Below are 27,312 nucleotides of genomic sequence, written 5' to 3' on the forward strand. Positions count from 1 at the left end.
ATTTATAGACACGATAGACAAAGATTGACACATTTATTGCAATAAAAAAACCTCCTTTTATCATGTTTATGCACTTCCTAATTTGAACTTGTTAAAACCTGCCCACCTGCCAAACACAATATACCTGAAAATTTGTCATTAACTAAATAACACAATGGATATGTAATGAGATTGACTAGAAGTAGGCTAGCATCGGAACTTGTTGTTATTTGTTCAGTAATTTTCAATCATCATATTTTCATTGATTACTGTAAATTCAGAAACATTTTGCATGCATTTCTGAAAGTACAGTATAAAACATTGTTATCCTAAAATTATTACATACATTATTTGTGTAGGTGATAATCATTTCATTACTAATTTTCATTTTCTCTCTGAATTGTAATTTATTGTAACCAAAATGAATGCATCACATATAAATTTCCCCTTCTTTTTTAACATGCAATTAACATATAACATTTGTAGAACATGGAGCAACAAACATGTAAATGAGTTGTTTCTGGTCCCTGTACCATGTAAAATAACACATTTCTTCTGTTTTTAGGTGAAAATGATTCATGTAAAGATTGGCCATGAAACATGCAGGATCATGGTTTGATTAAATTGTGTTAATCACAAAATGACTAATTTTAATTCTTTTCCTGGTCCAATCTTTGAGGAGAAACTCAAGGAAGTTAGCCTTGATGTACTTTAACATTTTAGAGACAAATCTTAAGACAATTTTTATTGGAGATGTTTTTGTTACACTATTTAAATGTCAATACTTGATGTATACGATTTCCTGTATTTTCAATCAAATGGTAAATCATTTTTGATTAAATATATCATGACAAAGACTATGTCCTTTAAAAAATTAAATTGTGACCTCAATTTCTCTAATGTCAAGGTCACCAGATGAAATGTGATTCATTACAAACTGATTTCATTTCTTTTCACTCAAGCTATACCTATGTATTATTAGATCTGTAAAATATAAGACATACAATAATGTGAACTTAAAACCTAATATCGAAAAATTGTACAAGATTTATCACCTATGTCTACAACTACAGACATTGACGGAGGTGCTACCAGATTCTTATTCCTTTAAGGAATGACTGTAATATATTTTCTGTCTATGAAGAAATAGCATCAAAAATGTGGTGCATACTGAAAAACTCATGTAGCAGGTTAATTGAAAGTGTGCACCGCATTTTTAGGTTATTTCGAATAGACAGAAAAAATATTACAGTCAGTCCTTATACATGTTATAATTTAATTCTAAATTTCATTTGTACGGAGTAAATCATGAAAAAAACGTTGATGACGTCACGGTCACATGACAAAATCATGTCTATGAGCTGATAGACAAATAAACTGTTAACACAGAGATATTTCTCGCCTTTTAGTTATTTTGGCTAAACAATCTCCATGGAAATGAGATGTGCAAATGCTATTACAACTGCATACAAAATACCACTGACTTATCATAAGTCATTCCCTTTAAACAAAACCTAAACACAAACATTAACTTGTAAACTATGTAAAAGTTTCAAAGTCAATGCACCATGATGAGGGGGTGGGGCTATATAATCTCCATGGAAATGAGACTTGCAAATGCCAATAAAATATCATTGACTTAACATTAGTGGTTCATCTTAAACTGATGTAATCACAAACTAATAAATGTTTACTAAGCAAATGTTTCAAAGTCAATAGACCATGACTGAGGGGTAAGGACCAAATATTCTCCATGGAAATGAGATGTACTAATGTTTATACAACTGCATACCAATTATCATTGACCTACCACTAATGATTCCTCTTTAACTGACCTAATCACAAACTAATACATGTAAACTAAGGAAAAGTTTCAGTCAATAGACAATGACTGAGGGGGCGGGGTCAAATAATCTCCATGGAAATGAGATATGCCAATGCTTTTACAACTGCATACCAAATATCATTGACCTACCACTAGTGGTTTCCCATAAACTGACCTAATCACAAACTAATACATGTCAACTAAGCAAAAGATTCAAAGTCAATAGACCATGACTGAGGGGGTGGGCCAAATAATCTCCATGGAAATGAGATATGCCAATACTTATACAACTGCATACCAATATGATTGACCTACCACTTTTGGTTCACCATAAACTAGACCTAATCACAAACTAATACGATGTTGACACCCCCGCTGGAAACAGTATACCTATGTCTAGCCTTTTGACTCTGTCAAGGCGAGACAAAAACTTTCAGCCAATCTGAAGATGTGTTACATCCAAAATCAAATTATTCTGAAATGCACTATGTTACCACCTAAAACTCACATATATTTACAGATATTTGTGTAGTTCTATAGCAGTTTAGATGTATATATCAAAAGTGTATGCCAGTTTCCTGTGTCCTGCCACGAATTAATATGGAATTTAGATTGGAAATTTTTATTTAAATTTTTTCTTATCAACAAAATTGGGAAAAAACACAGGTCCCAAGTCACAAGTTTGATCGAGGTTTACACAACACACACACATCCATTAATATGCTCATGCAAAATGGAACTTTTGACTTTATTTTGGCCAATATCTGAATATCATCACAAATATGACTCAATCAGTCAGCAGAAAATTGATTCAGACAACTCAAAAGACACTAACTGTTCTTCTTAAATATTTTATTGGCAAGGAAATAAATCTTCTAGGGTTGGAGATTAAACATAGGGTCTGTTGCTTGTAATTGGGAGATAGGAAGCAGATATATATATATATATATATATATTTCGCTGAACTAATTGAAAAGCATTTCCTTTACAAGCTTGGATACCAGCAACGTGAAAGACAATCACAACCCAGCTGTTTGTTTCTACATTAAAAGTACCCGAGACAAAATAAACCTTATGCTAGTTATTTACATTCTTTATTTCAGACTTTTGTCCATTCATTAAATATGTAGTGGTGACATAAAAAAAAGGTTTAGAAGCAAAATTTTGGTTTGTTTGTTTTAGCGTGCCGTACATAAACACATATCTGGTATCTGCCTTTGTTTATTTTTTTTTTTTTCAATGAATATATTCTTGATATCTTCTTTCTATAATTCCTTCACTACTACAGAATACATTGAACTATTAATTCATGGTTAAAAAAATTTCAAACCCCAAAGCCTATCTTAATAATAATTCTTAACTATTCATATTCTATTTTGGCCTGAAAGAATAGCTGATAGACTGTACAGGAGACTTGGTATTAAAATAGACCAACCTGTTAACTTTCTTTGGCTTTTTCTCTGGCTTAGCATGCTTTTCATGTTTAAGATTGTGTTTTTCAGGTTTTTCTTTCTCCCGTTTGATATTTTCTGGCAGAATTTGTTTTTCAGGTTTTCCCTGTTTTAAAATTTCTGGAAGTTGCTTTTCCTTCTCTCGTTTTATATTTTCAGGAAGCTGTTTTTCCTTCTCCCGTTTGACATTTTCAGGCAGTTGTTTTTCCTTCTCCCGTTTGACATTTTCAGGCAGTTGTTTTTCTTGCTTGATACTTTCAGGCAGTTGTACTTCAGGTAAGTCAAGAGAGTGATTCAAACTGTTGTTATTACTTATTGGTTCTTCAAAAAAATGAGAATTTAATCCTTGATTACTATTGTCACTGAATTCAAAATCACTGTTGAACTCTAATCCCGTAGAACTTCTTTCTCTCTTACAGGGTGGGGCAGCTACTGGAACAAATTGCTGGGCTGCTTGCTGGGCTACAAGTTGTGAATTCAAACGGGGTTTTCTAAAAAAAATAAAAAATAAAACAAGTCCAAACCAATTATTTACTACTTTTAACTTTATGTATATATGTATACATATGGAAGTCATATTCTAAAAATACACAATTGTAACTACATAAAATGTATGGTGAAAATTTATCCTTTTCTCCTATTTATATGAAAGCAATAATCTTAATGAATAAAATATATACAATAATCTTAATGAATAAAATATAATACAATAATGAATCTTGCTACAGTGTATCATGCTGATTGGTGAATTTTTTTGGCATGCATTATATGAAACTTGTGTTAGATAAAGGTGTTTACAATTAAGGGGAAAAAATTGATTTAAGTTGGTTCCTCTTTACTCAAAGTTTGCCCTGATGTTTGTAAATTTAACCTATGAACTATGATAATAATAAACATGAGTTGGATAAATTCTGTTTTTGGTTGTATGGTAATTCATTTATTTATGGCCTGGAAAATCAAAAGTTGTATTTTTTCAGAAGTTAATGAGCCAAAATATAGAATGACATAAAAAAAATTGACAAAAGTCAAACCACAAACATAAACATGATAAAGATCAACATAATTACAAACTGTTGACTCTTGAAATTATGCTCTTGGATGACAATGTCAAATTGACTAGTTTAACTGTTGGCCAATTGAACAACAAAATAAATGTTTATCGTTTATTGATTATGTAATATATATATTGGATTTATAATCAATATTTCATTGTACAATTTATCAGTACATTTATGTGTGCTTGAAGTGAAAATATATGAGACACTAGCAGCTCAGTCCTACGATGGAAGTAAAATTTTTCACCTATTTCAGTGAGGGGTACAAATTATAAAAGTTATTTTTTAATACTTACTTGAAGTTGTAACTATTGTATACTTGTATATTATCAGTAAGTTAGCCAGATTTAACATTCTTTTCAATGATTCTAATAGCTATCCTTTACACTTCTTCAAAAATTTACTCATAAATACAAATATCTTTTTTTTTACAACACCTGAATATCTCAAGTTTTGGGAGGTCAGAACATGCCTCAAATATTTTTTCCTGGCTTGTGTAGTCGTTTAATTAGATTGATTGATTGATGGTAGCTTAACGTTCAGTGGTAAATATTTCATGTTCATGTGCGTTCAGGACCAGAACGAATGAACACTACATACAATAGGTAATTCCTGTAAACAGGGTGGACATGGTAATTTGGACTGCAACTAGAAAATGAGGGTAAATGAGAAGGGACTGAAATTAAGCCTTGTGACAGGCCACCTACGGACCCCACTTTTAATTATGTATACCATAAATCGTAATCTTTTACCATATTAATATTTTAGATCATCAAAACAGAAATGTATGTACATGTATGAACAATATTTCAATTTTGAAGGAAAATATATGGATTTGAATTGGGAGATTTGAGGATTTTAAGACAAATTTAAGAAAGTTTTCCCCCAATTTTATGATCTTTCTATATAAATGTTCACCTTTTTTGAAAGAATTCATTGAAAAACATTTTCTAAAAATAAAAGAGATTTTTTTCGATTTTCAGTTTCAACGAGCCAAAGTTGTAAACATGCAAAATTTTTCTAAAATCTGTGACAAAACCCATTTTAATGTACCTTGACCTTAAATTAATTTAGTGGTTTCAGACCCCTTAAAATAAAAAAAATCAAATAATGGGTGGAAATACCCATTTGAAAGCAATAACTCTGGACATCTAACAGAAACGGACAAAAAGAAGATGGGATGGACAAACAACCCGACGGACAAGGTGATTCCTATATACCCCCCACAAACAAAGGTTGTGGGGGGTATAATAAGGAGATGTAAACCTATGGCCTTTAAGAACACCATTACTCTTAACACTGACACAAGTCATACATTGAAAGTAGTTTATTATTAAATTACACATACACATACACATACATGTACATGTTGTCTGGCACGGGACAGTATCACCCATGAGTGAGTTCCACTCAGCGAACTATCAATTACCACAAGAGAAACCTCAAGGTAACCACAGAGGGTAAAGGAGGTGATTATAAAGGTAAAACAAACTTTACCACCATACAAATGATCTTCACCACTTCCTTACCTTGTTATTTAAGTACCCTGATAGCACATTTACAACCCACTGATTATGTATACTTATTTAAATAAGGTTTCCGGTTTTTATTTCTGTTTAGTATTTTAATACATTATAAATAAATTGATGGTACATTCACCCTATCATTAATTAAATAACCCGTAAGATGTCCATTCAAACATCACTCCTTGCTCCCCCTTGAAGTATCAGCATAATTCACAAGTAATAAGTATCAACTTAAATATAAACATAAACTATTATGATATTTCACAGTCATTGGGTATTTTTTATTCATTCAAAAAATGCACTCCCTCATGACACGTAACATTGGTACACTATAAACCAAAGGTTAGCTCCGTCTTTGGCAATTAATTTAGACAACTGTAAAAAAAAAGTAAAGCCCAATTTATCATATATACAGGTCAACAGTCTCAGTGCAGTACTCTTGTACTAAACTACTGTGCAATCCATTTCTTTTGTCCTCCAAAATAATTATTAGAAATCAAAGATTTTTTTTTTAAACATAATTAAATTATCAATAGCTAGTTTTTTTTAAATTTTCTTTATTCAAATGAAAAACAAGTGATAGGGGTGGATTTACATCATTGTACAAATGTATAATGAAATACTGAGAAATACAAAAGGTATATCCAAGGAATGATTTGACAGGTGTTTATATTAACAGTACATGTATGTACATAGATTTCACTTCTGAAAAATTTAGTCCTTACACTTGAGTTATACGTGTACATAATTTAGCACATTTCTATATTGCAAAATACATTCAATACATGTATATACAGTACATGCACAACCTCAAAACTTAGAAGTCAATTACTTGACAATGCTAGAATTATGAAAATTCTTTTAATCATGTAATAAAGTTTCGGAGATTTTTATGTCCCAATATAACTCAAACTTTATAAAAATTCGTAAGGGTTCCGCGGAACCCAGTGTCTCGCCTACTTTTGCTGTTAATCGCAGGCTCAACAAAAATGAGGAAAAAAATAAATAAAAATATTCCTCTCTATACTATCTTTTGATTGTTAGTAGCTTCTGTCCAAGTTTGGTAAAAATCCATGATAGTTTATGAATCTAATAAATGTTTTAAAAACTTAAACTGCAGACTGTATGTAATGTTAACTGGAAGAAAAACAAAGTCCATTTATAAGTAAAATACGGAAAAAATCAAACAAAATTTTAACAAAATTTCCTTCTAGATACTAGCTTTTAATCATAAACAAGCTTCTGTCCAAGTTTGGTACAAATCCAGGATAGTTTAAGAAAGTTGTTAAAATTTTAAAAACTTTAACCACTGAGTGAATGTAATGTTAACTGGCAGAAAAACTTAAGTCCATTTATAAGTAAAATACGGAAAAAATGGATTTTTTTTTTTACAAAATTTACTTCTGGATACTATCTTATGATCATAAACAAGCTTCTTTCCATGTTTGGTAGAAATCCAGGATAGTTTAAGAAAGTAATTAAAATTTCAAAAACTTCAACCACAGAGTGAATGTAATGTTTCTTGGCAGAAAAACTAAGTCCATTTATAAGTAAAATACGGAAAAAATGGATTTTTTTTTTTACAAAATTTACTTCTGGATACTATCTTATGATCATAAACAAGCTTCTTTCCAAGTTTGGTAGAAATCCAGGATAGTTTAAGAAAGTTATTAAAATTTCAAAAACTTTAACCACAGAGTGACTGTAATGTTTCTTGGCAGAAAAACTAAGTCCATTTATAAGTAAAATACGGAAAAAATGGATTTTTTTTTTTACAAAATTTACTTTTGAATATTATCTTATGATCATAAACAAGCTTCTGTCAAAGTTTGGTAGAAATCCAGTATAGTTTAAGAAAGTAATTAAAATTTCAAAAACTTTAACCACAGAGTGAATATTTGTGGACGCCGCCGCCGCCGACGGAATGTAGGATCGCTATGTCTCGCTTTTTCGACAAAAGTCGAAGGCTCGACAAAAATTATAAAGCATACTTTATATCCCCATATAAGGCAAAGTCTAGGCTATATCTCAGTTGTGACGGTATATAGCTACATGTAGGTGATTTATGGAATTATGAGTAGAAATATTATCCTTTCAATAATTATAAAGTAATCAAAAGAAGCATGCACTGAAAAAACAGTTTCCAGGGACTTAACTTAACTGGTTTTCTCCAGGGGCCAGCTGGGCCCCCAAAATATTATTTTCAGGGGCCCAGTTAAAATTTAAGGGCCCAACCAATTTTTTATACTAATAAAAATAAACTTAAATGTACTTTCTTTATACTAATAAAAACTTTTTAGGTAATTCTCTATGTAGCTTTTGAGTCTGGTAAGGATTATGTGTGATATTTGAATTATTGCCACCAGAAATATATCATAAGATTTGACAACACTGATTTTAGTACATTTCCCACCTATCAAACTAGATATTTTGATATTTATTCACGAGATTTTGCTGTTAGTTTTTCCTTGACGATTTTGTAAATAGCGATGCATGGACAAGTTATCATCAAATTCTATGGACACTGTGTCTTGCATTCAACTGCTGCTGTCAGTGCAAAAGTGTTGTGTTGAGTATCAATAGAAAAGGTAAAGTGATCAATAAAATACAACAAGAGTGCACACGCTGAAATGTCTCGCCTTCTTTACTAATCATTGATATTATGTTGATAGTCCTAAATATAAAGCTTTATTACAACTGTCACATAAACTTAACATTAACCAAGTAAACTAAACATTGACCAATGAACCATGAAAATGAGGTCAAGGTCAGATGAACCATGCTAGGCAGGCATATACAGCTAACAATTCTTCCATACAACAAATATAGTTGACCTATTGCTTATATTTTAAGAAAAACAGACCAAAACACAAAAACTTAACACTGAGCAATGAACCTTGAAAATGAGGTCAAGGTAAAAAATAAAATGCTTCGCTGGGCGCAGCTTGATACGACCTCAGAAGTTGAACCCTGAACAGTTGGGGCAAGTATGGACACAACATTCCAAGCTGGATACAGCTCTGAATTTGGATTTTGAATAAATATTTGACACAGCATAGGTTTCTGACACAGAAAGAATGTGGTCTAAGTACTTGAATTTTTTTAATTTACCTATTATGGTCCAATGACCAAAATCAAAATACATGGTTAGATTCAGCATATCAAAGATCCCCATATATTCAATTTTTGTTGAAATCAAACAAAGTTTAATTTTGGACCCCAACTTGGACAAACTTGAAAACTGGGCCCATAATCAAAAATCTAAACACGTTTAGATTCAGCATATCAAAGAACCCCAAGAATTCAATTTTTGTTAAAATCAAACTAAGTTTAATTTTGGACCCTTTGGACCTTAATGTAGACCAATTTAAAAAAACGGGACCCAAAATTAAAAATCTAAATACACGGTTAGATTTGGAATATCAAAGAACCCCAATAATTCAATTTTTGATGAAATCAAACAAAGTTTAATTTTGGACCCTTTTGACCTCAATATGAACCAATTTGATAGCGGGGCCCACAAATAAAAAATCTAAAAACATGGTTAGATTCAGCATATCAAAGAACCCCATATCTCCATTTTTGTTGAAATCAAACAAAGTTTAATTTTGGACCCTTTGGACCTTAATGTAGACCAATTTGAAAACTGGACCCAAAATTAAAAATCTAAATACACGGTTAGATTCGGCATAACAAATAAATAAATGTGGTCAAAGATTTTACAAATCTAATGTGCCATACTGTGCCATTAAAGATTACTTCTTGAAATTTTTCAATATTTGAAATTTGAAAAAAAAAAAAATATTTGAAGAATAATTCTTTTTAATTTCTGAAATCTGAAATGCGAAAAAATTGACCCCCCACAATTTCTTTTTACCCCCCCCCCCCCCTTTTTTCCCCCAAAAAATTCTTTCCCTCAAGATATGGTCATAATCTCAATTCAAATTTCCAATGGAGTTTGCAACCATAATTACCCATTTAAATTTACCATAGTGCTAACTTAATCTATTTTATAATAGAATTTAAAATATAGTGTCAAATCTTTCATATGGATTTTTTTGTAAAAAAAAAAGATGCAACATTTGCAGATATTTTTACTGGTCTTCCTTTATAAATATGCATTTATTTAAACATAATTTAAAAACAGTGTAAGGGAAGTAACCAAAACGTTGTATTTGGATTACCTCCCTTACACTGTTTTAAATTATCTTAACTGTTCATTAACCATTACTTTATACATAATTTAAAAGCAGTGTAAGGGAGATAATTTCAATGATGTATTTGAATTATCTCCCTTACACTGCTTTAAATTATGTTTTGTACTAAAGTATTTGTCCATTAACCAGGACAACCTTGTTTTTCCCCCTTTTTTGCCCCTAATTCCTTAACTGTTTGAGCCATAACCCCCCAAAGCAAATCCTAACCATCCCTTTGTGGTATGGAAACTTGTAGTATAATTTCAGAGAGATCCATACACCGTTCCACAGTTATTGTCTAGAAACTAAAAAATGCTTATTTTAAACCCCTTTTTAGGCCCCTTATTACTAAACGTTTTGGGCAATTACCACAACACTCAATTCCAGCTTTCCCTTTGTGAAATGGAACCTTGTAGTAAAATTTCAGAAAGATCCATACACTTACACACAAGTTATTGTCATGAAACTAGAAAAATGCTTGTTTTTTGCCCCCTTTTGGCCCCTTATTCCTAAAATTTTGAGGCAATTAACCCCAAAATCAATCCCAGCATTGACCCTTTGTGATATGGAATCTTGTGGTACAATGTCAAGGAGATCCATATGCTAACACACAAGTTATGTCTGGAAGTTACAAAAATGCTTATTTTCGGCCCCTTTTTGGCCCCTAATTCCTTAACTGTTGGTACCATAACCCCTAAAATCAATCCAAACCTTCCTATTGTGGTATTTAACCTTATGGTAAAATTTCAAAGAGATCCATTCACTTAAACTAAAGTTAGAGTGCGAAAACCAAAGTGTCTTCGGACGACGACGCCAACGTCATACCAATATAAGACCGCAAAAAATTTTTGCGGTCGTATAAAAACCTGCGTGACTGACAAATAGATCATAAAATATTTCCATACACCAAATATAGTTGAACTATTGCATATAGTTTTAGAAAAAAAGACCAAAACTCAAAAACTTAACTTTGACCACTGAACCATGAAAATGAGGTCAAGGTCAGATGACACCTGCCAGCTATACATGTACACCTTACAATTATTCCATACACCAAATATAGTAGACCTATTGCATACAGTATAAGAAAAACAGACCAAAACACAAAAACTTAACTATAACCACTGAACCATGAAAATGAGGTCAAGGTCAGATGACACCTGCCAGTTGGACATGTACACCTTACAGTCCTTCCATACACCGAATATACTAGACCTATTGCTTATAGTATCTGAGATATGGACTTGACCACCAAAACTTAACCTTGTTCACTGATCCATGAAATGAGGTCAAGGTCAAGTGAAAACTGTCTGATGGGCATGAGGACCTTGCAAGGTAGGCACATACCAAATATAGTTATCCTATTACTTATAATAAGAGAGAATTTAACATTACAAAAAATCTTAACTTTTATTTCAAGTAGTCACTGAACCATGAAAATGAGGTCAAGGACATTGGACATGTGACTGACGGAAACTTCGTAACATGAGGCTTCCATATACAAAGTATGAAGCATCCAGACCTTCCACCTTCTAAAATATAAAGCTTTTAAGAAGTTATCTAACGCCGCCGCCGGATCACTATCCCTATGTTGAGCTTTTTTTGTCGCAGGCTCAACAAAAATCATAGCATCGTCAGCGCTATCATCCAGCAAATTTTTTAGGAAGTCAGACGTTTTTTAAATCTTATTTTCAATATTTATTTCTTAATATTAACTCCTGAATTGTCCTGTGAGACATTTTAAGTTGGGATAAGTGATTTTGGCCAAAAATTTGTATTCGGACAAAATTTCTAATAAAAAAAAAATAGATGGAAAGAAGATACCAAGGGAGAGTCTAAAAGGACAAGTGTAATAAATGCAGTGAACACAAGGAGTGAAAGGTAGCACTTCATGTTTTATTATTATTTCACTAAAAAATTACCATAGTATCATTTTTATTTTACATTCAATAAAATGCTTCGCTGGGGCGCAGCTTGATACGACCGCAGAGGTCGAACCCTGAACAGTTGGGGCAAGTATGGACACAAAATTCAAGCTTGATACAGCTATGACTTTGGATTGTCATTAAATATTTGACACAGCATAGGTTTCTGACACAGGATGAATGTGGTGTAAGAACTTTAAAAAAATTTAATTTACCTATTATGGTGGAATATCCATAAACTAAATTGTTTGTTAATTTCAATATATCAAAGAATATGTAGAATTCAATGTTTGATGTAATGTAATAAAGTTGAAATTTGGACCGTTTTTGTTCAATGTGGACCAATTTGGTAACATGTATAAATAATCAAAAATCTAAATACATGGGAGCCCATTTAAATACATCATAAAGGTATTAAAATAGAAAGTGACATCATAGTCATGGCTAAAAATAAACAAAAATCCTTAATCAGCAACATTTAAAGTAATATCTAAAAATAAAATTCCTTTGTAACCATAAAAGTCCATTTAAATACATCATAAAGATATTAAAATAGAAAATGACATCATAGTCATGGCTAAACATAGCAAAAAACCCTTAATCAGCATCATTTAACAGTAATATCTAAAAATGGAAATTACATCATAAAGGTATTAAAATAGAAAATGACATCATAGTCATGGCTAAAAATAAACAAAATCCTTAATCAGCATCAGCAACATTTTATAGTAATATCTAAAAATAAAATTCCTTTGTAACCATAAAAGCCCATTTAAATACATCATAACAGATATTAAAATAGAAAATGACATCATAGTCATGGCTAAACATAGCAAAAACCTTAATCAGCATCATTTAACAGTAATATCTAAAAATAAAAATTTCTTTGCAACCATAAAAGTAAAATAGAAAATGACATCATAATCATAGCTAAAAATAAACAAAAATTTTTTTTATTGGCAAATTTTAAATGGAGTTTATTATACTAAAACAATAAATTTGCAACCATAAACATGATAAAACCCCATTTAAACACATCATAAAAGTATTAAATAATTCAACTACATCATAAGGCTATAAAAATAGAAAATGACTTCATAGTCAAGGCTAAAGGTAAACAAAAAACCTTCATCAGCAAAATTTTATATTGGCAAATTTCCAATGAAGTTTATTACACTAAAATTGTTGGCAAATTTCCAATGCATTTATTAACAATAAAGTTATTGGCAAATTTCCAATTTACATAATTTAAAAGCAGTGTAGATGAGATATTTAAATGAGTTTGAATTACCAACCTTACACTGCTTTTAAATAATGTTCTTTACTCAATTATTTGTCTATTAAAATGGAAACCCTTGTTTTTTAACCTTTTTTCCCCTTATTCCTTAAACATTAGAGCCATAACCCCCCCCCCCAAAGCCAATTATTACTTTCCAATGTAACCTAAATTTCCAATATACATAATTTTAAATTTCAGTTCCTCATGATATATAACCGTATCATTATTATTTTCTTTCATATATAAATCTGAAACAACCATCTTTAAATGGAAAATTTTAAAGAAAAAAAAGGAAAAAAAAAAATCCTACCCCCCACACATTTTTTCAACCCCCTTTTGATTCATCATCCCCCACCTCAATCACAACCTTCAATTTGTGGTATGGTACATTGCAATACAATTTCACAGAGATCCATACACTTGAACACAACTTTTTGTTGCAAACTAAAAAAATCCTTATTTTCGACCAATATTTGGCCCCTTATTCATAAATGTTTGAGCAATTAACCCCAAAACTCAATTCCTACTTTCTCTTCGTGATAAAAAATAACTAACTTAAAATGTAAATTTTAAACAAAAAAAAAAGGAAAAAAAAAAATTACCCCTTTTTTGACCCCCGCCCCCCTTTCCCCCCAAACCAAGCTCAATAACAGCCTTGCCTTTGTGGTATGGTACCTTGTAATACAATTTTAGAGAGATCCATACACTTGAACACAAGTTATTGTCTAGAAACTAAAAAATGCTTATTTTAAACCCCTTTTTAGGCCCCTTATTACTAAACGTTTTGGGCAATTACCACAACACTCAATTCCAGCTTTCCCTTTGTGAAATGGAACCTTGTAGTAAAATTTCAGAAAGATCCATACACTTACACACAAGTTATTGTCATGAAACTAGAAAAATGCTTGTTTTTTGCCCCCTTTTGGCCCCTTATTCCTAAAATTTTGAGGCAATTAACCCCAAAATCAATCCCAGCATTGACCCTTTGTGATATGGAATCTTGTGGTACAATGTCAAAGAGATCCATATGCTAACACACAAGTTATGTCTGGAAGTTACAAAAATGCTTATTTTCGGCCCCTTTTTGGCCCCTAATTCCTTAACTGTTGGTACCATAACCCCTAAAATCAATCCCAACCTTCCTATTGTGGTATTAAACCTTAGGGTAAAATTTCATAGAGATCCATTCACTTAAACTAAAGTTAGAGTGCGAAAACCATTGTATATTCGGACGACGACGACGACGACGCCAACGTCATACCAATATACGACCTCAAAATTTTTTTGCGGTCGTATAAAAATCAACTCTTTCAGCTCATGAAATTCTGAAGAAAAAAAATTTACTTTGTCTGAGGTAAAATGTATCTCTGGTAATCAAAGTGATTTAAATCACTGATTGAAAGACTGGAAGAATTGTATGCAAATCATATTCTGAGGTATTGTGGTGCACATAGAAATAAAATGCTTCGCCGAGCGCAGCCTGATACGACCGCAGAGGTCGAACCCTGAACAGTTGGGGTAAATTTGGACACAATATTCATTTGGATTGTGATCAAAATGTTGACATAATATAGGTTTCTGACACAAAATAAATGTGGTCAAAGATCTTAAAAATTTGAAATGGGACATTTAATTTACCAAGTATGGTCTGATATCCAAAATCTAACAACATGGTTAGATTCAGCATATATAAATGGGGAATGTGTCCATGGGACACAGATGATGCCCGTGCTTGCATATAACGTTATAAAGGGACATATCTCAAGAACTGTAAAAGTGAAGCTACCTAAATTTGTACTTGATCTGAGTTTTGTGGTAATAAGCATTGTGTATAAGTTTCATAACATTTAGTAGAGGCAAACTGAAGTTAGAGAACGGAAACGAAAAATTCAGCAATTTTTCCATTTGTAAAGGGGCATAACTCTAGAACGGTTTAAGTGATGCCACCAAAATTCAAACTTGATCCGTGTTTTGTGGTAATAAGCATTGTGTATAAGTTTCATAACATTTGGTTAAGGCGAACTAAAGTTAAAGAACGGAAACGAAAAATTCAGCAATTTTTTCCATTTGTAAAGGGGCATAACTCTAGAATAGTAAAAGTGACGCAACCCAAATTCAAACTTGACCTGGGTTTTGTGGTAATAAGCATTGTGTATAAGTTTCATTTCATTTGGTTGAGGCAAACTAAAGTTAAAGAACGGAAACCAATTTTGGGACATATGGACAGACGTACGTACAGACAGACATGGGTAAAACTTAATTCCACCTTCGCTACGGCGGAGACTGGTTAAAAAACAACCAAAATTTAATTTTAGTTGAAATCAAACAAAGTTTAATTTTGGACCCTTCAAACCTTAATATGGACTAATTTGAAAACAGGGCCCAAAATAAAAAATCTAAATGCACAATAAGATTCAGCATATTAAGAGCCGCAATAATTCAGTTTTTGATGAAATCAAACAAAGTTTAATTTTGGACCCTTTGGACCTCAATGTAGACCAATTTAAAAATTGGGCCCAATATCCAAAATAGTAATACAAGGTTAGAAACCCCACAAATTAAAGTCTTAATTTAATCCCATTGAAATTGATTCAAAGATTTGTATTTATTTTCAATTTAAGATTACTTTCTATTGCGCAATACTGTGCTGTTGCACAATACTTAGTTAATCTGTTATACATTGTATATAATAATTTACACACCCTGTATGGTGTGTATCTCCTGCCATATCAGTATTTGTTGCTTTTATATATAAATCAGAAATAATCAATGTAAAAATGAAAAATTTTGGGGGAAAAAAAAACAAAAAATTATGAAAAAAAAATCCCCCCAAAAAATTTATCCCCCCCTAAATTTTTTTTTTGAAAAATCTTGAAAAAAGTATGAACCCCCTAAAAAAAAAATTGAAACCCCCCCACCACAAATTTTGAAGAAAAAAAAATATGAATTTTTGGAAATTTTGAAGTTAATTTTCTTTTCAGGAAAAATGTACAATTTCAGAGTTCCATAAACTTTAACACAAGTTATTGTCTGGAAACTAGAACAAGAGTGGACACGCTGAAATGTCTCGCCTTCTTTACCAATCATTGATATTATGTTGATAGTCCTAAATATAAAGCTTTATTACAACTGTCACATAAACTTAACATTAACCAAGTAAACTAAACATTGACCAATGAACCATGAAAATGAGGTCAAGGTCAGATGAACCATGCTAGGCAGGCATATACAGCTAACAATTCTTCCATACAAGAAATATAGTTGACCTATTGCTTATAGTATGAAAAACAGGCCAAAACACAAAAACTTAACACTGAGCAATGAACCTTGAAAATGAGGTCAAGGTGAAAAAAACCTGCGTGACTGACAAATAGATCATAAAATATTTCAATACACCAAATATAGTTGAACTATTGCATATAGTATAAGAAAAAAAGACCAAAACTCAAAAACTTAACTATAACCACTGAACCATGAAAATGAGGTCAAGGTCAGATGACACCTGCCAGCTAGACATGTACACCTTACAATCATTCCATACACCAAATATAGTTGAACTATTGCATACAGTATAAGAAAAACAGACCAAAACACAAAAACTTAACTGTAACCACTGAACCATGAAAATGAGGTCAAGGTCAGATGACACCTGCCAGCTAGACATGTACACCTTACAGTCCTTCCATACACCAAATATAGTAGACCTATTGCATACAGTATAAGAAAAACAGACCAAAACACAAAAACTTAACTATAACCACTGAACCATGAAAATGAGGTCAAGGTCAGATGACACCTGCCAGCTAGACATGTACACCTTACAGTCCTTCCATTCACCAAATATAGTACACCTATTGCATACAGTATAAGAAAAACAGACCAAAACACAAAAAACTTAACTATAACCACTGAACCATGAAAATGAGGTCAAGGTCAGATGACACCTGCCAGCTAGACATGTACACCTTACAGTCCTTCCATACACCAAATATAGTAGACCTATTGCATACAGTATAAGAAAAACAGACCAAAACACAAAAACTTAACTATAACCACTGAACCATGAAAATGAGGTCAAGGTCAGATGACACCTGCCAGTTGGACATGTACACCTTACAGTCCTTCCATACACCAAATATAGAAGACCTATTGCTTATAGTATCTGATATATGGACTTGACCACGAAAACTTAACCTTGTTCACTGATCCATGAAATGAGGTCGAGGTCAGGTGAAAACTGTCTGACGGGCATGAGGACCTTGCAAGGTACACACATATTAAATATAGTTATCCTATTATTCATAATAAGAGAGAAATTAACATTACAAAAAATCTTAACTTTTTTTTCAAGTAGTCACTGAACCATGAAAATGAGGTCAAGGACTTTGGACATGTGACTGACGGAAACTTCGTAACATGAGGCATCCATATACAAAGTATGAAGCATCAAGACCTTCCACCCTCTAAAATATAAAGCTTTAAAGAAGTTAGCTAACGCCGCCGCCGGATCACTATCCCTATGTCGAGCTTTCTGCGACAAAAGTCGCAGGCTCTACAAAAATGCTTGTTTTTGGCCCCTTTTTTGCCCCTTATTTCTAAACGTTTGGGGCAATTACCCCCAAACTCAATCCCAGCCTTCCCTTTGTGGTATGTAACCTTATAGTACAAATTCAGAGAGATCTATACACTTAAACACAAGTTATTGTCTTTAAACTAGAAAAATTCGTAATGGTTCCGCAGAACCAAGTGTCTCGCCTACTTTTTCTGTTAATCGCAGGCTCAACAAAAATGAGGAAGTAAATCAATAAAAATATTCTTCTTGATACTATCTTTTGATTGTAAGAAGCTTCTGTCCAAGTTTGGTAAAAATCCAGGATAGTTTATGAATCTAATAAATGTTTAAAAACTTTAACTGCAGACTGAATGTAATGTTAACTGGAAGAAAACAAAAATTTCCTTCTTGATACTAGCATTTGATCATAAACAAGCTTCTGTCCAAGTCTGGTACAAATCCAAAATAGTACAAGAAAGTTATTAAAATTTTAAAAACTTTAACCACAGAGTGAATGTGTTGTTTCCTGGCAGAAAATCTTAAGTCCATTTAAAAGTAAAATACGGAAAAATGGGTTTATTTTTTTTACAAAATTTCCTTCTAGATACTAGCTTTTGATCATAAACAAGCTTCTGTCCAAGTTTGGTACAAATCTAAAATAGTATAAGAAAGTTATTAATATTTTAAAAACTTTAACCACAGAGTAAATGTGTTGTTTCCTGGCAGAAAATCCAAGTCCATTTAAAAGTAAAATAAGGAAAAAATGGATTTTTTTTTTTTACAAAATTTACTTCTGGATACTATCTTATGATCATAAACAAGCTTCTGTCCAAGTTTGGTAGAAACCCAGGATAGTTTAAGAAAGTTATTAAAATTTTAAAAACTTTAACCACAGAGTGAATGTAATATTTCCCAGCAGAAAAACTAAGTCCATTTATAAGTAAAATACTGAAAAAATGGAATTTTATTTTTACAAAATTTACTTCTGGATACTATCTTATGATCATAAACAAGCTTCTGTCCAAGTTTGGTAGAAATCCAGGATAGTTTAAGAAAGTTATAAAAATTTCAAAAACTTTAACCAAAGAGTGAATATTTGTGGACGCCGCCGCCGCTGACGGAATGTAGATCGCTATGTCTCGCTTTTTCGACTACAGTCGAAGGCTCAAAAAAAATGTTTTTATATAGATTAGACCGTTGGTTTTTCCGTTTGAATGGTTTTATACTAGTAATTTTTTGGGGCCCTTTATAGCTTGCTGTTCGGTGTGAGCCAATGCTCCGTGTTGAAGGCCGTACCCTGACCTATAATGGTTTACTTTTATAAATTGTAACTTGGATGGAGAGTTGTCTCATTGGCACTCATACCACATCTTCCTATATCTATTGTTTTTGGCCCCTTTTTCCTGAACGTTTGGGGCAATTACCCCCAAACTTAATCCCAGCCTTCCCTTTGTGATATGGAACCTTGTGGTACAATTTCAGAGAGATCCATACACTTACACACAAGTTATTGTCCGGAAACTACAAAAATGCTTGTTTTTGGCCCCTAATTCCTAAACTGTTGGTACCATAACCCCCTAAATCAATCCCAACCTTCCTTTTGTGGTATTGAACCTTCTTGTAAAATGTCACAGAGATCCATTCACTTAAACTAAAGTTATTGTCCTGAAACCAAATATGTCTTCGGACGACGACGATGGCATAATATGAACGCAAATTTTTTGCGGTTGTATAAAAACTTGATATATCGTTATTGAGAATTGTTTTCATTTTAACCAGAATGTAATCCAAAACTAATCAGGATTACAAGGTATTACAAAAGTAATTGATTAAATTAAATTACATGTAATCAGATTTTTTTGGCAGATTAATGATTACAATGAATACTTGAAAAATTGTAATCAATTACAGCTGATTAATGATTACAATTACAATTACCCCAAGTCAGATTGAAAAGACACTTTTTCAATAACAACAAAATATTAAATAAACACTTTTCTAAAATTTAAATTGGTATTGATTTTACTTTGAGAAAAAAATACCAAATACTGTTAAATAGCAATATAATGGAATAACCAAGGAGGTTATATGAGAAGGAGAGAGGACGAAATACACTAATTACACATAAAATGTTACAGCCTTTTCTGTAAGTGGGTGTTAAATAGTTGAGATTGATTTTGGTCACTGAGTGAGACTTTGTCCTAATTACACATTCGAGTAAGAATTTAAACACACAAAGTGTTATAAACCGACAGATTTTATAAAATAAGCCTGAGATCATGATTCAATTCTCACAGAGACTAATAGTGTTATAGTAGTTTCAGATTCTAGACAGTATATATATAGCCTTACTTATGAGAAGTGAAGGTTTGGCCAGGATACCAGGCTATTGAACCCAATTCAATAGTACACGGATGCCACACTCGCACTATCATTTTCTATGTTCAGTGGACCGTGAAATTGGAGTCAAAACTTTTCGCGTACTCTCAATAAATTTCCCTTTGTTTCAATTACAAATACTCGCTCCAGTCGCAACAGGTCACCGTAACAAAAGTACCTCACATATTCCTCTATATTCTATATTACCTACCAATTATCATTGGCAAGTGAAGCAAAAAATTTGTTTAAAGTAAGGAGGGGTTCAATAGAAATTGCATTCTTAAATTTCTTTAAACCCTCATAACTTTGTCATTTGTTAGTCGATTTTCAATGTAGTTGGAATTTCGCATCAAATGATATTGCACAATAAACACACATTTAAACTGATTAGTATAGATAATTACATCTGTATTCTAATGACCCAGTCACTGATTAGAATCACGTGACATTAGCGATTCTCCTGATCACACGGACTGTTCGCGGTAACAGCCTAGTACATCAGAGGGCAATATCAAGTGGGTGATAAACTTGTCGGTTTCTTTATATTTTTATCATTTTCCTCTGTTTGAATTGCTATCTTTGATGTGCTAATTTTATATCAAACAGAGTGTTCCTCTCCTTCTCATATAACCTCCTTGCTTAAAATAACCTAAATTATCGACTTATATCAGTTGATTATGATACTGATTTTACAAATAAAATAGACCCTGCTTGAATTATTTTTATTGATCGGCACTTATTTTCGAACTCATCCAAGACATTGCTGATATAAACCTATGATACAAGTTTCATAAAAATCAAGAATTGTTCTTGTGATAGAGCTATTAAGACTAGACGGAACAGGCAGATGGACAACAGACCCCTGTTATTTCTATGTCCCCCGCAACGCATGGCTGGATCAAAAATGATTAAGGATTTAGAATACACATAAAATAAGTTCAGACGAAACTAGAATGTTTCTTTCGGCCAAATATAAATATATGTGTGGTTCCAGTTAACCAACTGACCCTTAACTTTTCCCCCTTTTCAACATTCACTTCCAGTTTTTTTTTCCTAAATTGGGTCTGATGCACATGAGGCTTCTGGTTTTATAATGAAAAATAAACAATCATGGCTGCGCACATGTTGACAGCTATGAGTTTGCTGGAAACAAGATTTAAGAAATGCCAGCATATGGAGGAAAAAAACGCAATCATGTGTCAAGAGGAGTCGAACATTTACAAATGTATATGAATATACCACACTTTGGGTGCAAAGTGAAAAAAAGGTAAAAGAAAATCATTTGAATAATAAGCATACAACAAACAACAACATACCATACATATTAGATACACACCTTGACCTAAAGGATGTTTCAACAAAAAAAAAAAAAAGAAAAAAAAAGAATCCTACAATCATGACAATGTACCTACCTAGTGACGTTACCGACACCTTTTTTTTCAGGACTGGAACCACACATCTATTGTGTTTGCCCTTATCGATCCTTATCGTGTTATAATTTATTTTTGGGTAACTCTAAAAGATATGATTTGAACATTAAAATGGTGGACATAGAGAAAATATTCCTGAACTATCAGGACTATTCATGATACTGCTCTATGCACTGAATCTTTTCTGAAATATGTTTCAGTTCAAAAATATACATATCAAAAACTCGACAAGATGGCAATATTATATACATCTAATTCATAGGTCATGTAGCTATATATAGCTATAGGTAAAGGGGGCCAAATGACTGAAAATGTAGTATTTGAGAGTTTTTTTGTAAAAGGGCAATATGAGCTCTTTTCCTCAAATACAAATTTATGTGCCTTTAAAATTAGTATAAATAGTAAAAACATGTACATCTTATCATTATTAAATATTTAAATGAATTTGACTTTGAAAACATTTGATCAGCATTAAACAAGTCTTATGTTCATCTGGTCAGTCAGATTCTATTTGTGACAATAAAGAGTATTCCATTTAGTTTGAGGGTTGTTGACTTCATAACAATTTTCATGGAAAAGTTTAAGACTGATAACTAATATATAACTGCACTTATGATTTATTAAGTACAGCAAATTGTATATTTACCTTGTAGAAGTTCCTTTACGAATATCACACATATCACATTTATAAGCTTCTGGGGAATTTCTGTAGGTACACACACTACACTCCCAAAATCCATCTTCAGGAGGCTTCTGTCGCTTAGATCTGAAAAAAAACCAACATAAATTCTTATATTTCTTTTAAATTTAATTAAAATAAATTATGTAGAACAATGTACATGTATATATCAAGCATTTCAAATCTATCTTTCAACTGCTTTACATGTACCCTGTACATACATGTACACAGATGTAAAAGAAACCAAGATGGTTAAATATTGATTTAAAACAGCAATAAACTACTTTAAAGTGAATTAGAGTCACCATTGTTTACATTTGTACATGCATGTACAAGAGAAAAGCTTTGCTGATTAGGACAGAATTTTGCCAGTTTACATAATCTTTCAAAAAACCATCAGACACAACATGTATGAGGATGGTTTTCCCCCTATGATAACCTTCAATCAGCACCATTAGCAATTACCGGTACTGGCATGGCGTATAATTAACTTTTTTATTTTGTCTAATGGGGGGGGGGGGGGGGGGGTTCTCTTGTTCACTCGTCCTACATTATAAATAAAGTTATATGACCCTGAGGGTGTGACATCAGCTGTTCATATTTGATATATGTTTATAAATTTGAAAATATGACACAGATTTGAGGCCTTATCTTTTTTAACGGACATAGATTAGTAATTGATGTCACGATGGGGCACAGATTTGAAAAACGTACACAGATTTTAGGCCGTACACAGATCTGAGGTTTACATTTATACATATATATATACTATGATTTATTATATCTTTCCCTTATAATTGACTGCAACAAGTCTTATGAGCAAATAAGGGAGTATGGGTAGGAGATAATATACATATTTATATCTGTATAGCAATTTGATTTTATTTGGCATTTATGGAAGTCCTTGTCAGATTTTTTTAAAATTCAAATTGAAAGATAAAATCCAATAAAACTGAATGGAAGTATTTTCAAATTAGGGAAAGGGCTTGGCAGAAACAAATGATCATGATGACATGCTCACATGTATTTGTACAAGACCAAAGATACATGTATTACTTTGTTTTTTAGTGCAACTTATGTGCCACATCAACTGGAGGCTACTAATTATATAAGAGCCTGAAATTGCTCAATAAACAAATATATTCATCATTTAAACCCAGCGGCAGCCATCTTTCACAATCAAAGTATGATTTTGACCAGGTTTGAACCAGATCTTATCAGTCCATAGCACACCATGTCCCAATCGTATTATCTATTCTTATTTCCATGATCATTTTGAACCCTGAAATCTTGGTCAAAAGCTTAATTTGACATATATATCATGTATATATATATCTAACAGTTCACATCATAATAACCTTGTGTACTAAGTTTTAGTTGATGTGACTACAACCTACCCTAAATCAAAACTTTAACAAAAACTTTAAACTGACACAGGACAGACGGACAAAGAAACTGTAGAACATAATGCCCCTCTACTATTGTAGGTGGGGTATAAAAATTGTAGTCGTTGACATTGAAAACCCAATAAGGAGTATTGACAATTTCCATCATTTGTTTTTCTCGTAGATCTTGTTTCTCTTGTTCACAGTTTCTGATTTTTTTTAGATTGACAGATAGAATGAGGGACAGATGGACATAAGAAAACCAGTATACCCCCACCCCCACTCTATCAGATGATGATCAATGCACGATTAACAAGTAAAAGTAGACCCCAGTTGGAAATATTTATAGATTTTGGCTACAAAATGGTGAAAATGCCCTTTCACCATGTTCACAATACCCAGTATCACAGTCTGTTGGCATGGCCTATTAAACTAGAGGCTTCAAAGAGCCTGTGTTGCTCACCTGGCTGCATCTTCAACAATGGCCATTTTTTTGTAAAAAACCTCATGAAAGAGCACTAACTCTATAAAGAGTTAACTGACAATTTCAGTCATGTTGACATACTAAATGTATCTGTAGATTTTGTCCTGCTGATAATTTCTGCTTTTTAAAGTTTCTATCTACATTTGTATCTATTATACTTTTCACAAGATAATAGGCAAAAACTAATCAAAGAGCTGAAAGCTCTGAGGAAAAATGACGCCACTGTCTCTAATATTGAGATATTTTTTATGCAAGTCTTGATTTTCACATGTCGTAATAAGTTTAACATTGCAACATGTCTCGTAAGCATATAATTGATATTCGTATATGTGTCTGTTTTTTCAGTACAAATGAATAGGTCAAGACTACCTGAATGATCTACAGTATCCAATTACTACTGGCTGTTTTTTTGTATAAATAAATAGGTCAAGACTACCGGAATGATCTACAATATCCAATGACTACTGGCTGTTCTTTTGTACTAATAAAAAGGTCAAGACTATTTGAATGATCTACAATATCCAATGACTACTGGCTCTTCTTTTGTACATATAAATAAAGACTACCTGAATGATCTAAAGTATTCTAAGTAATGTGATTTTTTTCTTGCAATTACATTTTTCTAAATCAAGAATATAGACTACTAGTATCCTTTTCAAACCAAATGATTATGAAGAGCCTGTTGTTAGCAAGCTCTTATACCCCACATACTCATTAAATAAGTTACTAGTGACCTAGTTATTTCTGTTACTTGAAGCAAATTATATTTCTGTATATTTAGACAATAGTATAATATTGTTTTACTAGTTTTATTTCACCTTGAAGATTAGACAAATAGGGATACTCCTTCGATTTTTTATTTCATGTCAGTCAGGTCGCTTTATATGAAACTTGAAACCACTTCTCTGCCATATTGTTATTTTATAACAACTCTGCCCTTGACCATGTTGACCCATGTAATTGATATTCATTCTTTAACCATATATATATCATAGTCAGTTAGTTTTTGATTTTGCACTCCCACACCACCTTTCATGTCTTTCAGGTCAAATGTCTGTCTCCATTTAAGTTAATGACATTGAACAATCATGGTATTAAACACAATTTCAATAGTGATAATGATGTTCTCGTGGGTCACCATATATTCAACTTGGGTAGCATTCCAGTTATTGAAATTTGTGTCAGATTAGAACAATGATCTAGATCTTTAGGAATGGATCTTATAATTTAATATGGAGCCATAGTATGGGACCCCTACACGGTAACAAAAAAAACAAGCTTGAAAGGATACAATGTCAAGCGGCAAAATCTATCACCAGAGATTACAAGTCAAAAGAGGATGGACGGGATACGTCTCTAAAATGCTTGCTGAACTGGAACTACAGCAAGATCTCCAGACAAGACGAACAAAGCGTTGAAGCCAGAAGTTAATATTTATGTAAAAAGTAATACCATTTAATAACAAAAAACATATGGACAGGTCAAGATATCTTTTTGGTAAATAAAATAAAGTATGTAAACTGGTTCCCTTCGACTACAACACTTTGTTCGTGTGTAGCGTAATACAAGCAGATTCCAGTTAGTATGTAAAATGGTAAATATGAAACCGAGTGCGGTAGGCGGAGGCAATAATCGACTTCCGTAAGTTCTGGTCAATGGTATCGGAAACATGCCGCTGATTGCGTCATTTTCCAAACATCAAAGAGCTGATAGCTCTGAGGTGGAAGATGATGCATAAAAGGTAACTTTAATTACCATGAAAGCAGCCCACACCAACCCAGCCTGCTGTGTCCCATTATTGCTTTAACTAGAGTATGCTTGCTTGGTTTGGAACCCTCATACTGCTGAACAATGCAATAAACTTGAGATGGTTCAGCGTAGGGCTGCTAGGTATGCCTGTAATCGTTATCATAACACCAGTAGCGTTACAGACATACTCAATACTCTAAACTGGCCTACCTTACAACAACGCAGACTTAAAACTAGACTCATAATGTTCTGTAAAATTGTTCACCATATTGTCGCAGTACCATCAGAATTACTTATACCAACAGACAATAGAACCAGACAAATTCATCCACAAACTTACAGACACCTATTTAAATCTAAAGACTGTTACAAATATTCATTTTTTTTCCTTTTACAATTAATTGGTCAAGAAATAAGCAATTTATACGAAGTATCTTCTTTTGCACAATACTGTGCAATTAAATATTTCTTGCTATTGCGCAATACTGTACAATTGACAATTTCTTGCTATTGCGCAATATTGTGCTATTGGATATTTCTTGCTATTGCGCAATACTGTGCAATTGAAGATTTCTTGCTATTGCGCAATACTGTGCAATTGAAGATTTCTTGCTATTGTGCAATACTGTGCAATTGAAAATTTCTTGCTATTGCACAATACTAATTATATAATAATTTACACATCCTGTTTGGTGTGTATCTCCTACCATATCATTATTATTTTCTTTTAAATATAAATCAGAAATAACCAACTTAAAATGGAAAATTTTAAAAGAAAAAAAAAAAGGAAAAAAAAAAAAATCCCCCCCCAAATTTTTTGAACCCCCTTATGATTCATCACCCCCAAACTCAATCCCTGCCTTCCCTTTGTGGTATGGTACCTTGCAGTACAATTTCAGAGAGATCCATACACTTGAACACAAGTTATTGTCTGGAAACTAGAAAAATGTGTTTTTTGGCCCCTTTTTGGCCCCAAATTCCTAAACGTTTAGGGCAATTACCCCCAAACTCAAACCCAGCTTTCCCTTTGTGATATGGAACCTTGTAGTACAATTTCAGAAAGATCCATACACTTACACACAAGTTATTGTCCTGAAACTAGAAAAATGCTTGTTTTTGCCCCTTTTTGGCCCCTAATTCCTAAAATTTTGAGGCAATTACCCCCATCATCAATCCCAGCCTTCCCTTTGTGGTATGGTACCTTGCAGTACAATTTCAGAGAGATCCATACACTTGAACACAAGTTATTGTCTGGAAACTAGAAAAATGCTTATTTTTGGCCCCTTTTTGGCCCCCAATTCCTAAACGTTTCGGCAATTACCCCCAAACTCAATTCCAGCTTTCCCTTTGTGATATGGAACCTTGTAGTAAAATTTCAGAAAGATCCATACACTTACACACAAGTTATTGTCATGAAA

At 32.5% G+C, this 27,312-nt stretch overlaps 1 protein-coding gene and 1 long non-coding RNA gene across 3 annotated transcripts in view; one reads left to right on the forward strand and one right to left on the reverse strand.

The window, feature by feature from the left end:
- The window catches only part of LOC127710884 (uncharacterized), a 238,989-nt gene extending 221,034 nt beyond the window's left edge, over positions 1-17,955 (forward strand). Inside the window, exons 2-3 of one of the 2 annotated variants that reach the window (XR_007986382.1) lie at positions 10,324-11,174; positions 16,868-17,955. This is a non-coding gene — a long non-coding RNA (uncharacterized LOC127710884). Of the gene's footprint in view, positions 1-10,099; positions 11,175-16,867 lie in introns of both variants that reach the window. The other variant, XR_007986381.1, reaches the window with a different exon arrangement.
- LOC127710650 (RING1 and YY1-binding protein B-like) overlaps positions 1-27,312 on the reverse strand; it is a 62,423-nt gene that overhangs the window by 26,364 nt on the left and 8,747 nt on the right. The window contains exons 2-3 of the mRNA XM_052216596.1: positions 22,244-22,363; positions 3,240-3,746 (exon numbers count right to left, since the gene is read on the reverse strand). Of these exons, the coding sequence (XP_052072556.1) occupies positions 3,240-3,746; positions 22,244-22,363 (627 nt within the window). The remainder of the gene's footprint in view (positions 1-3,239; positions 3,747-22,243; positions 22,364-27,312) is intronic.

The sequence above is a fragment of the Mytilus californianus genome, unplaced genomic scaffold (assembly GCF_021869535.1).
Source record: "Mytilus californianus isolate M0D057914Y unplaced genomic scaffold, xbMytCali1.0.p SCAF_1, whole genome shotgun sequence".
In the NCBI taxonomy this organism is placed as follows: Eukaryota; Metazoa; Mollusca; class Bivalvia; order Mytilida; family Mytilidae; genus Mytilus; species Mytilus californianus.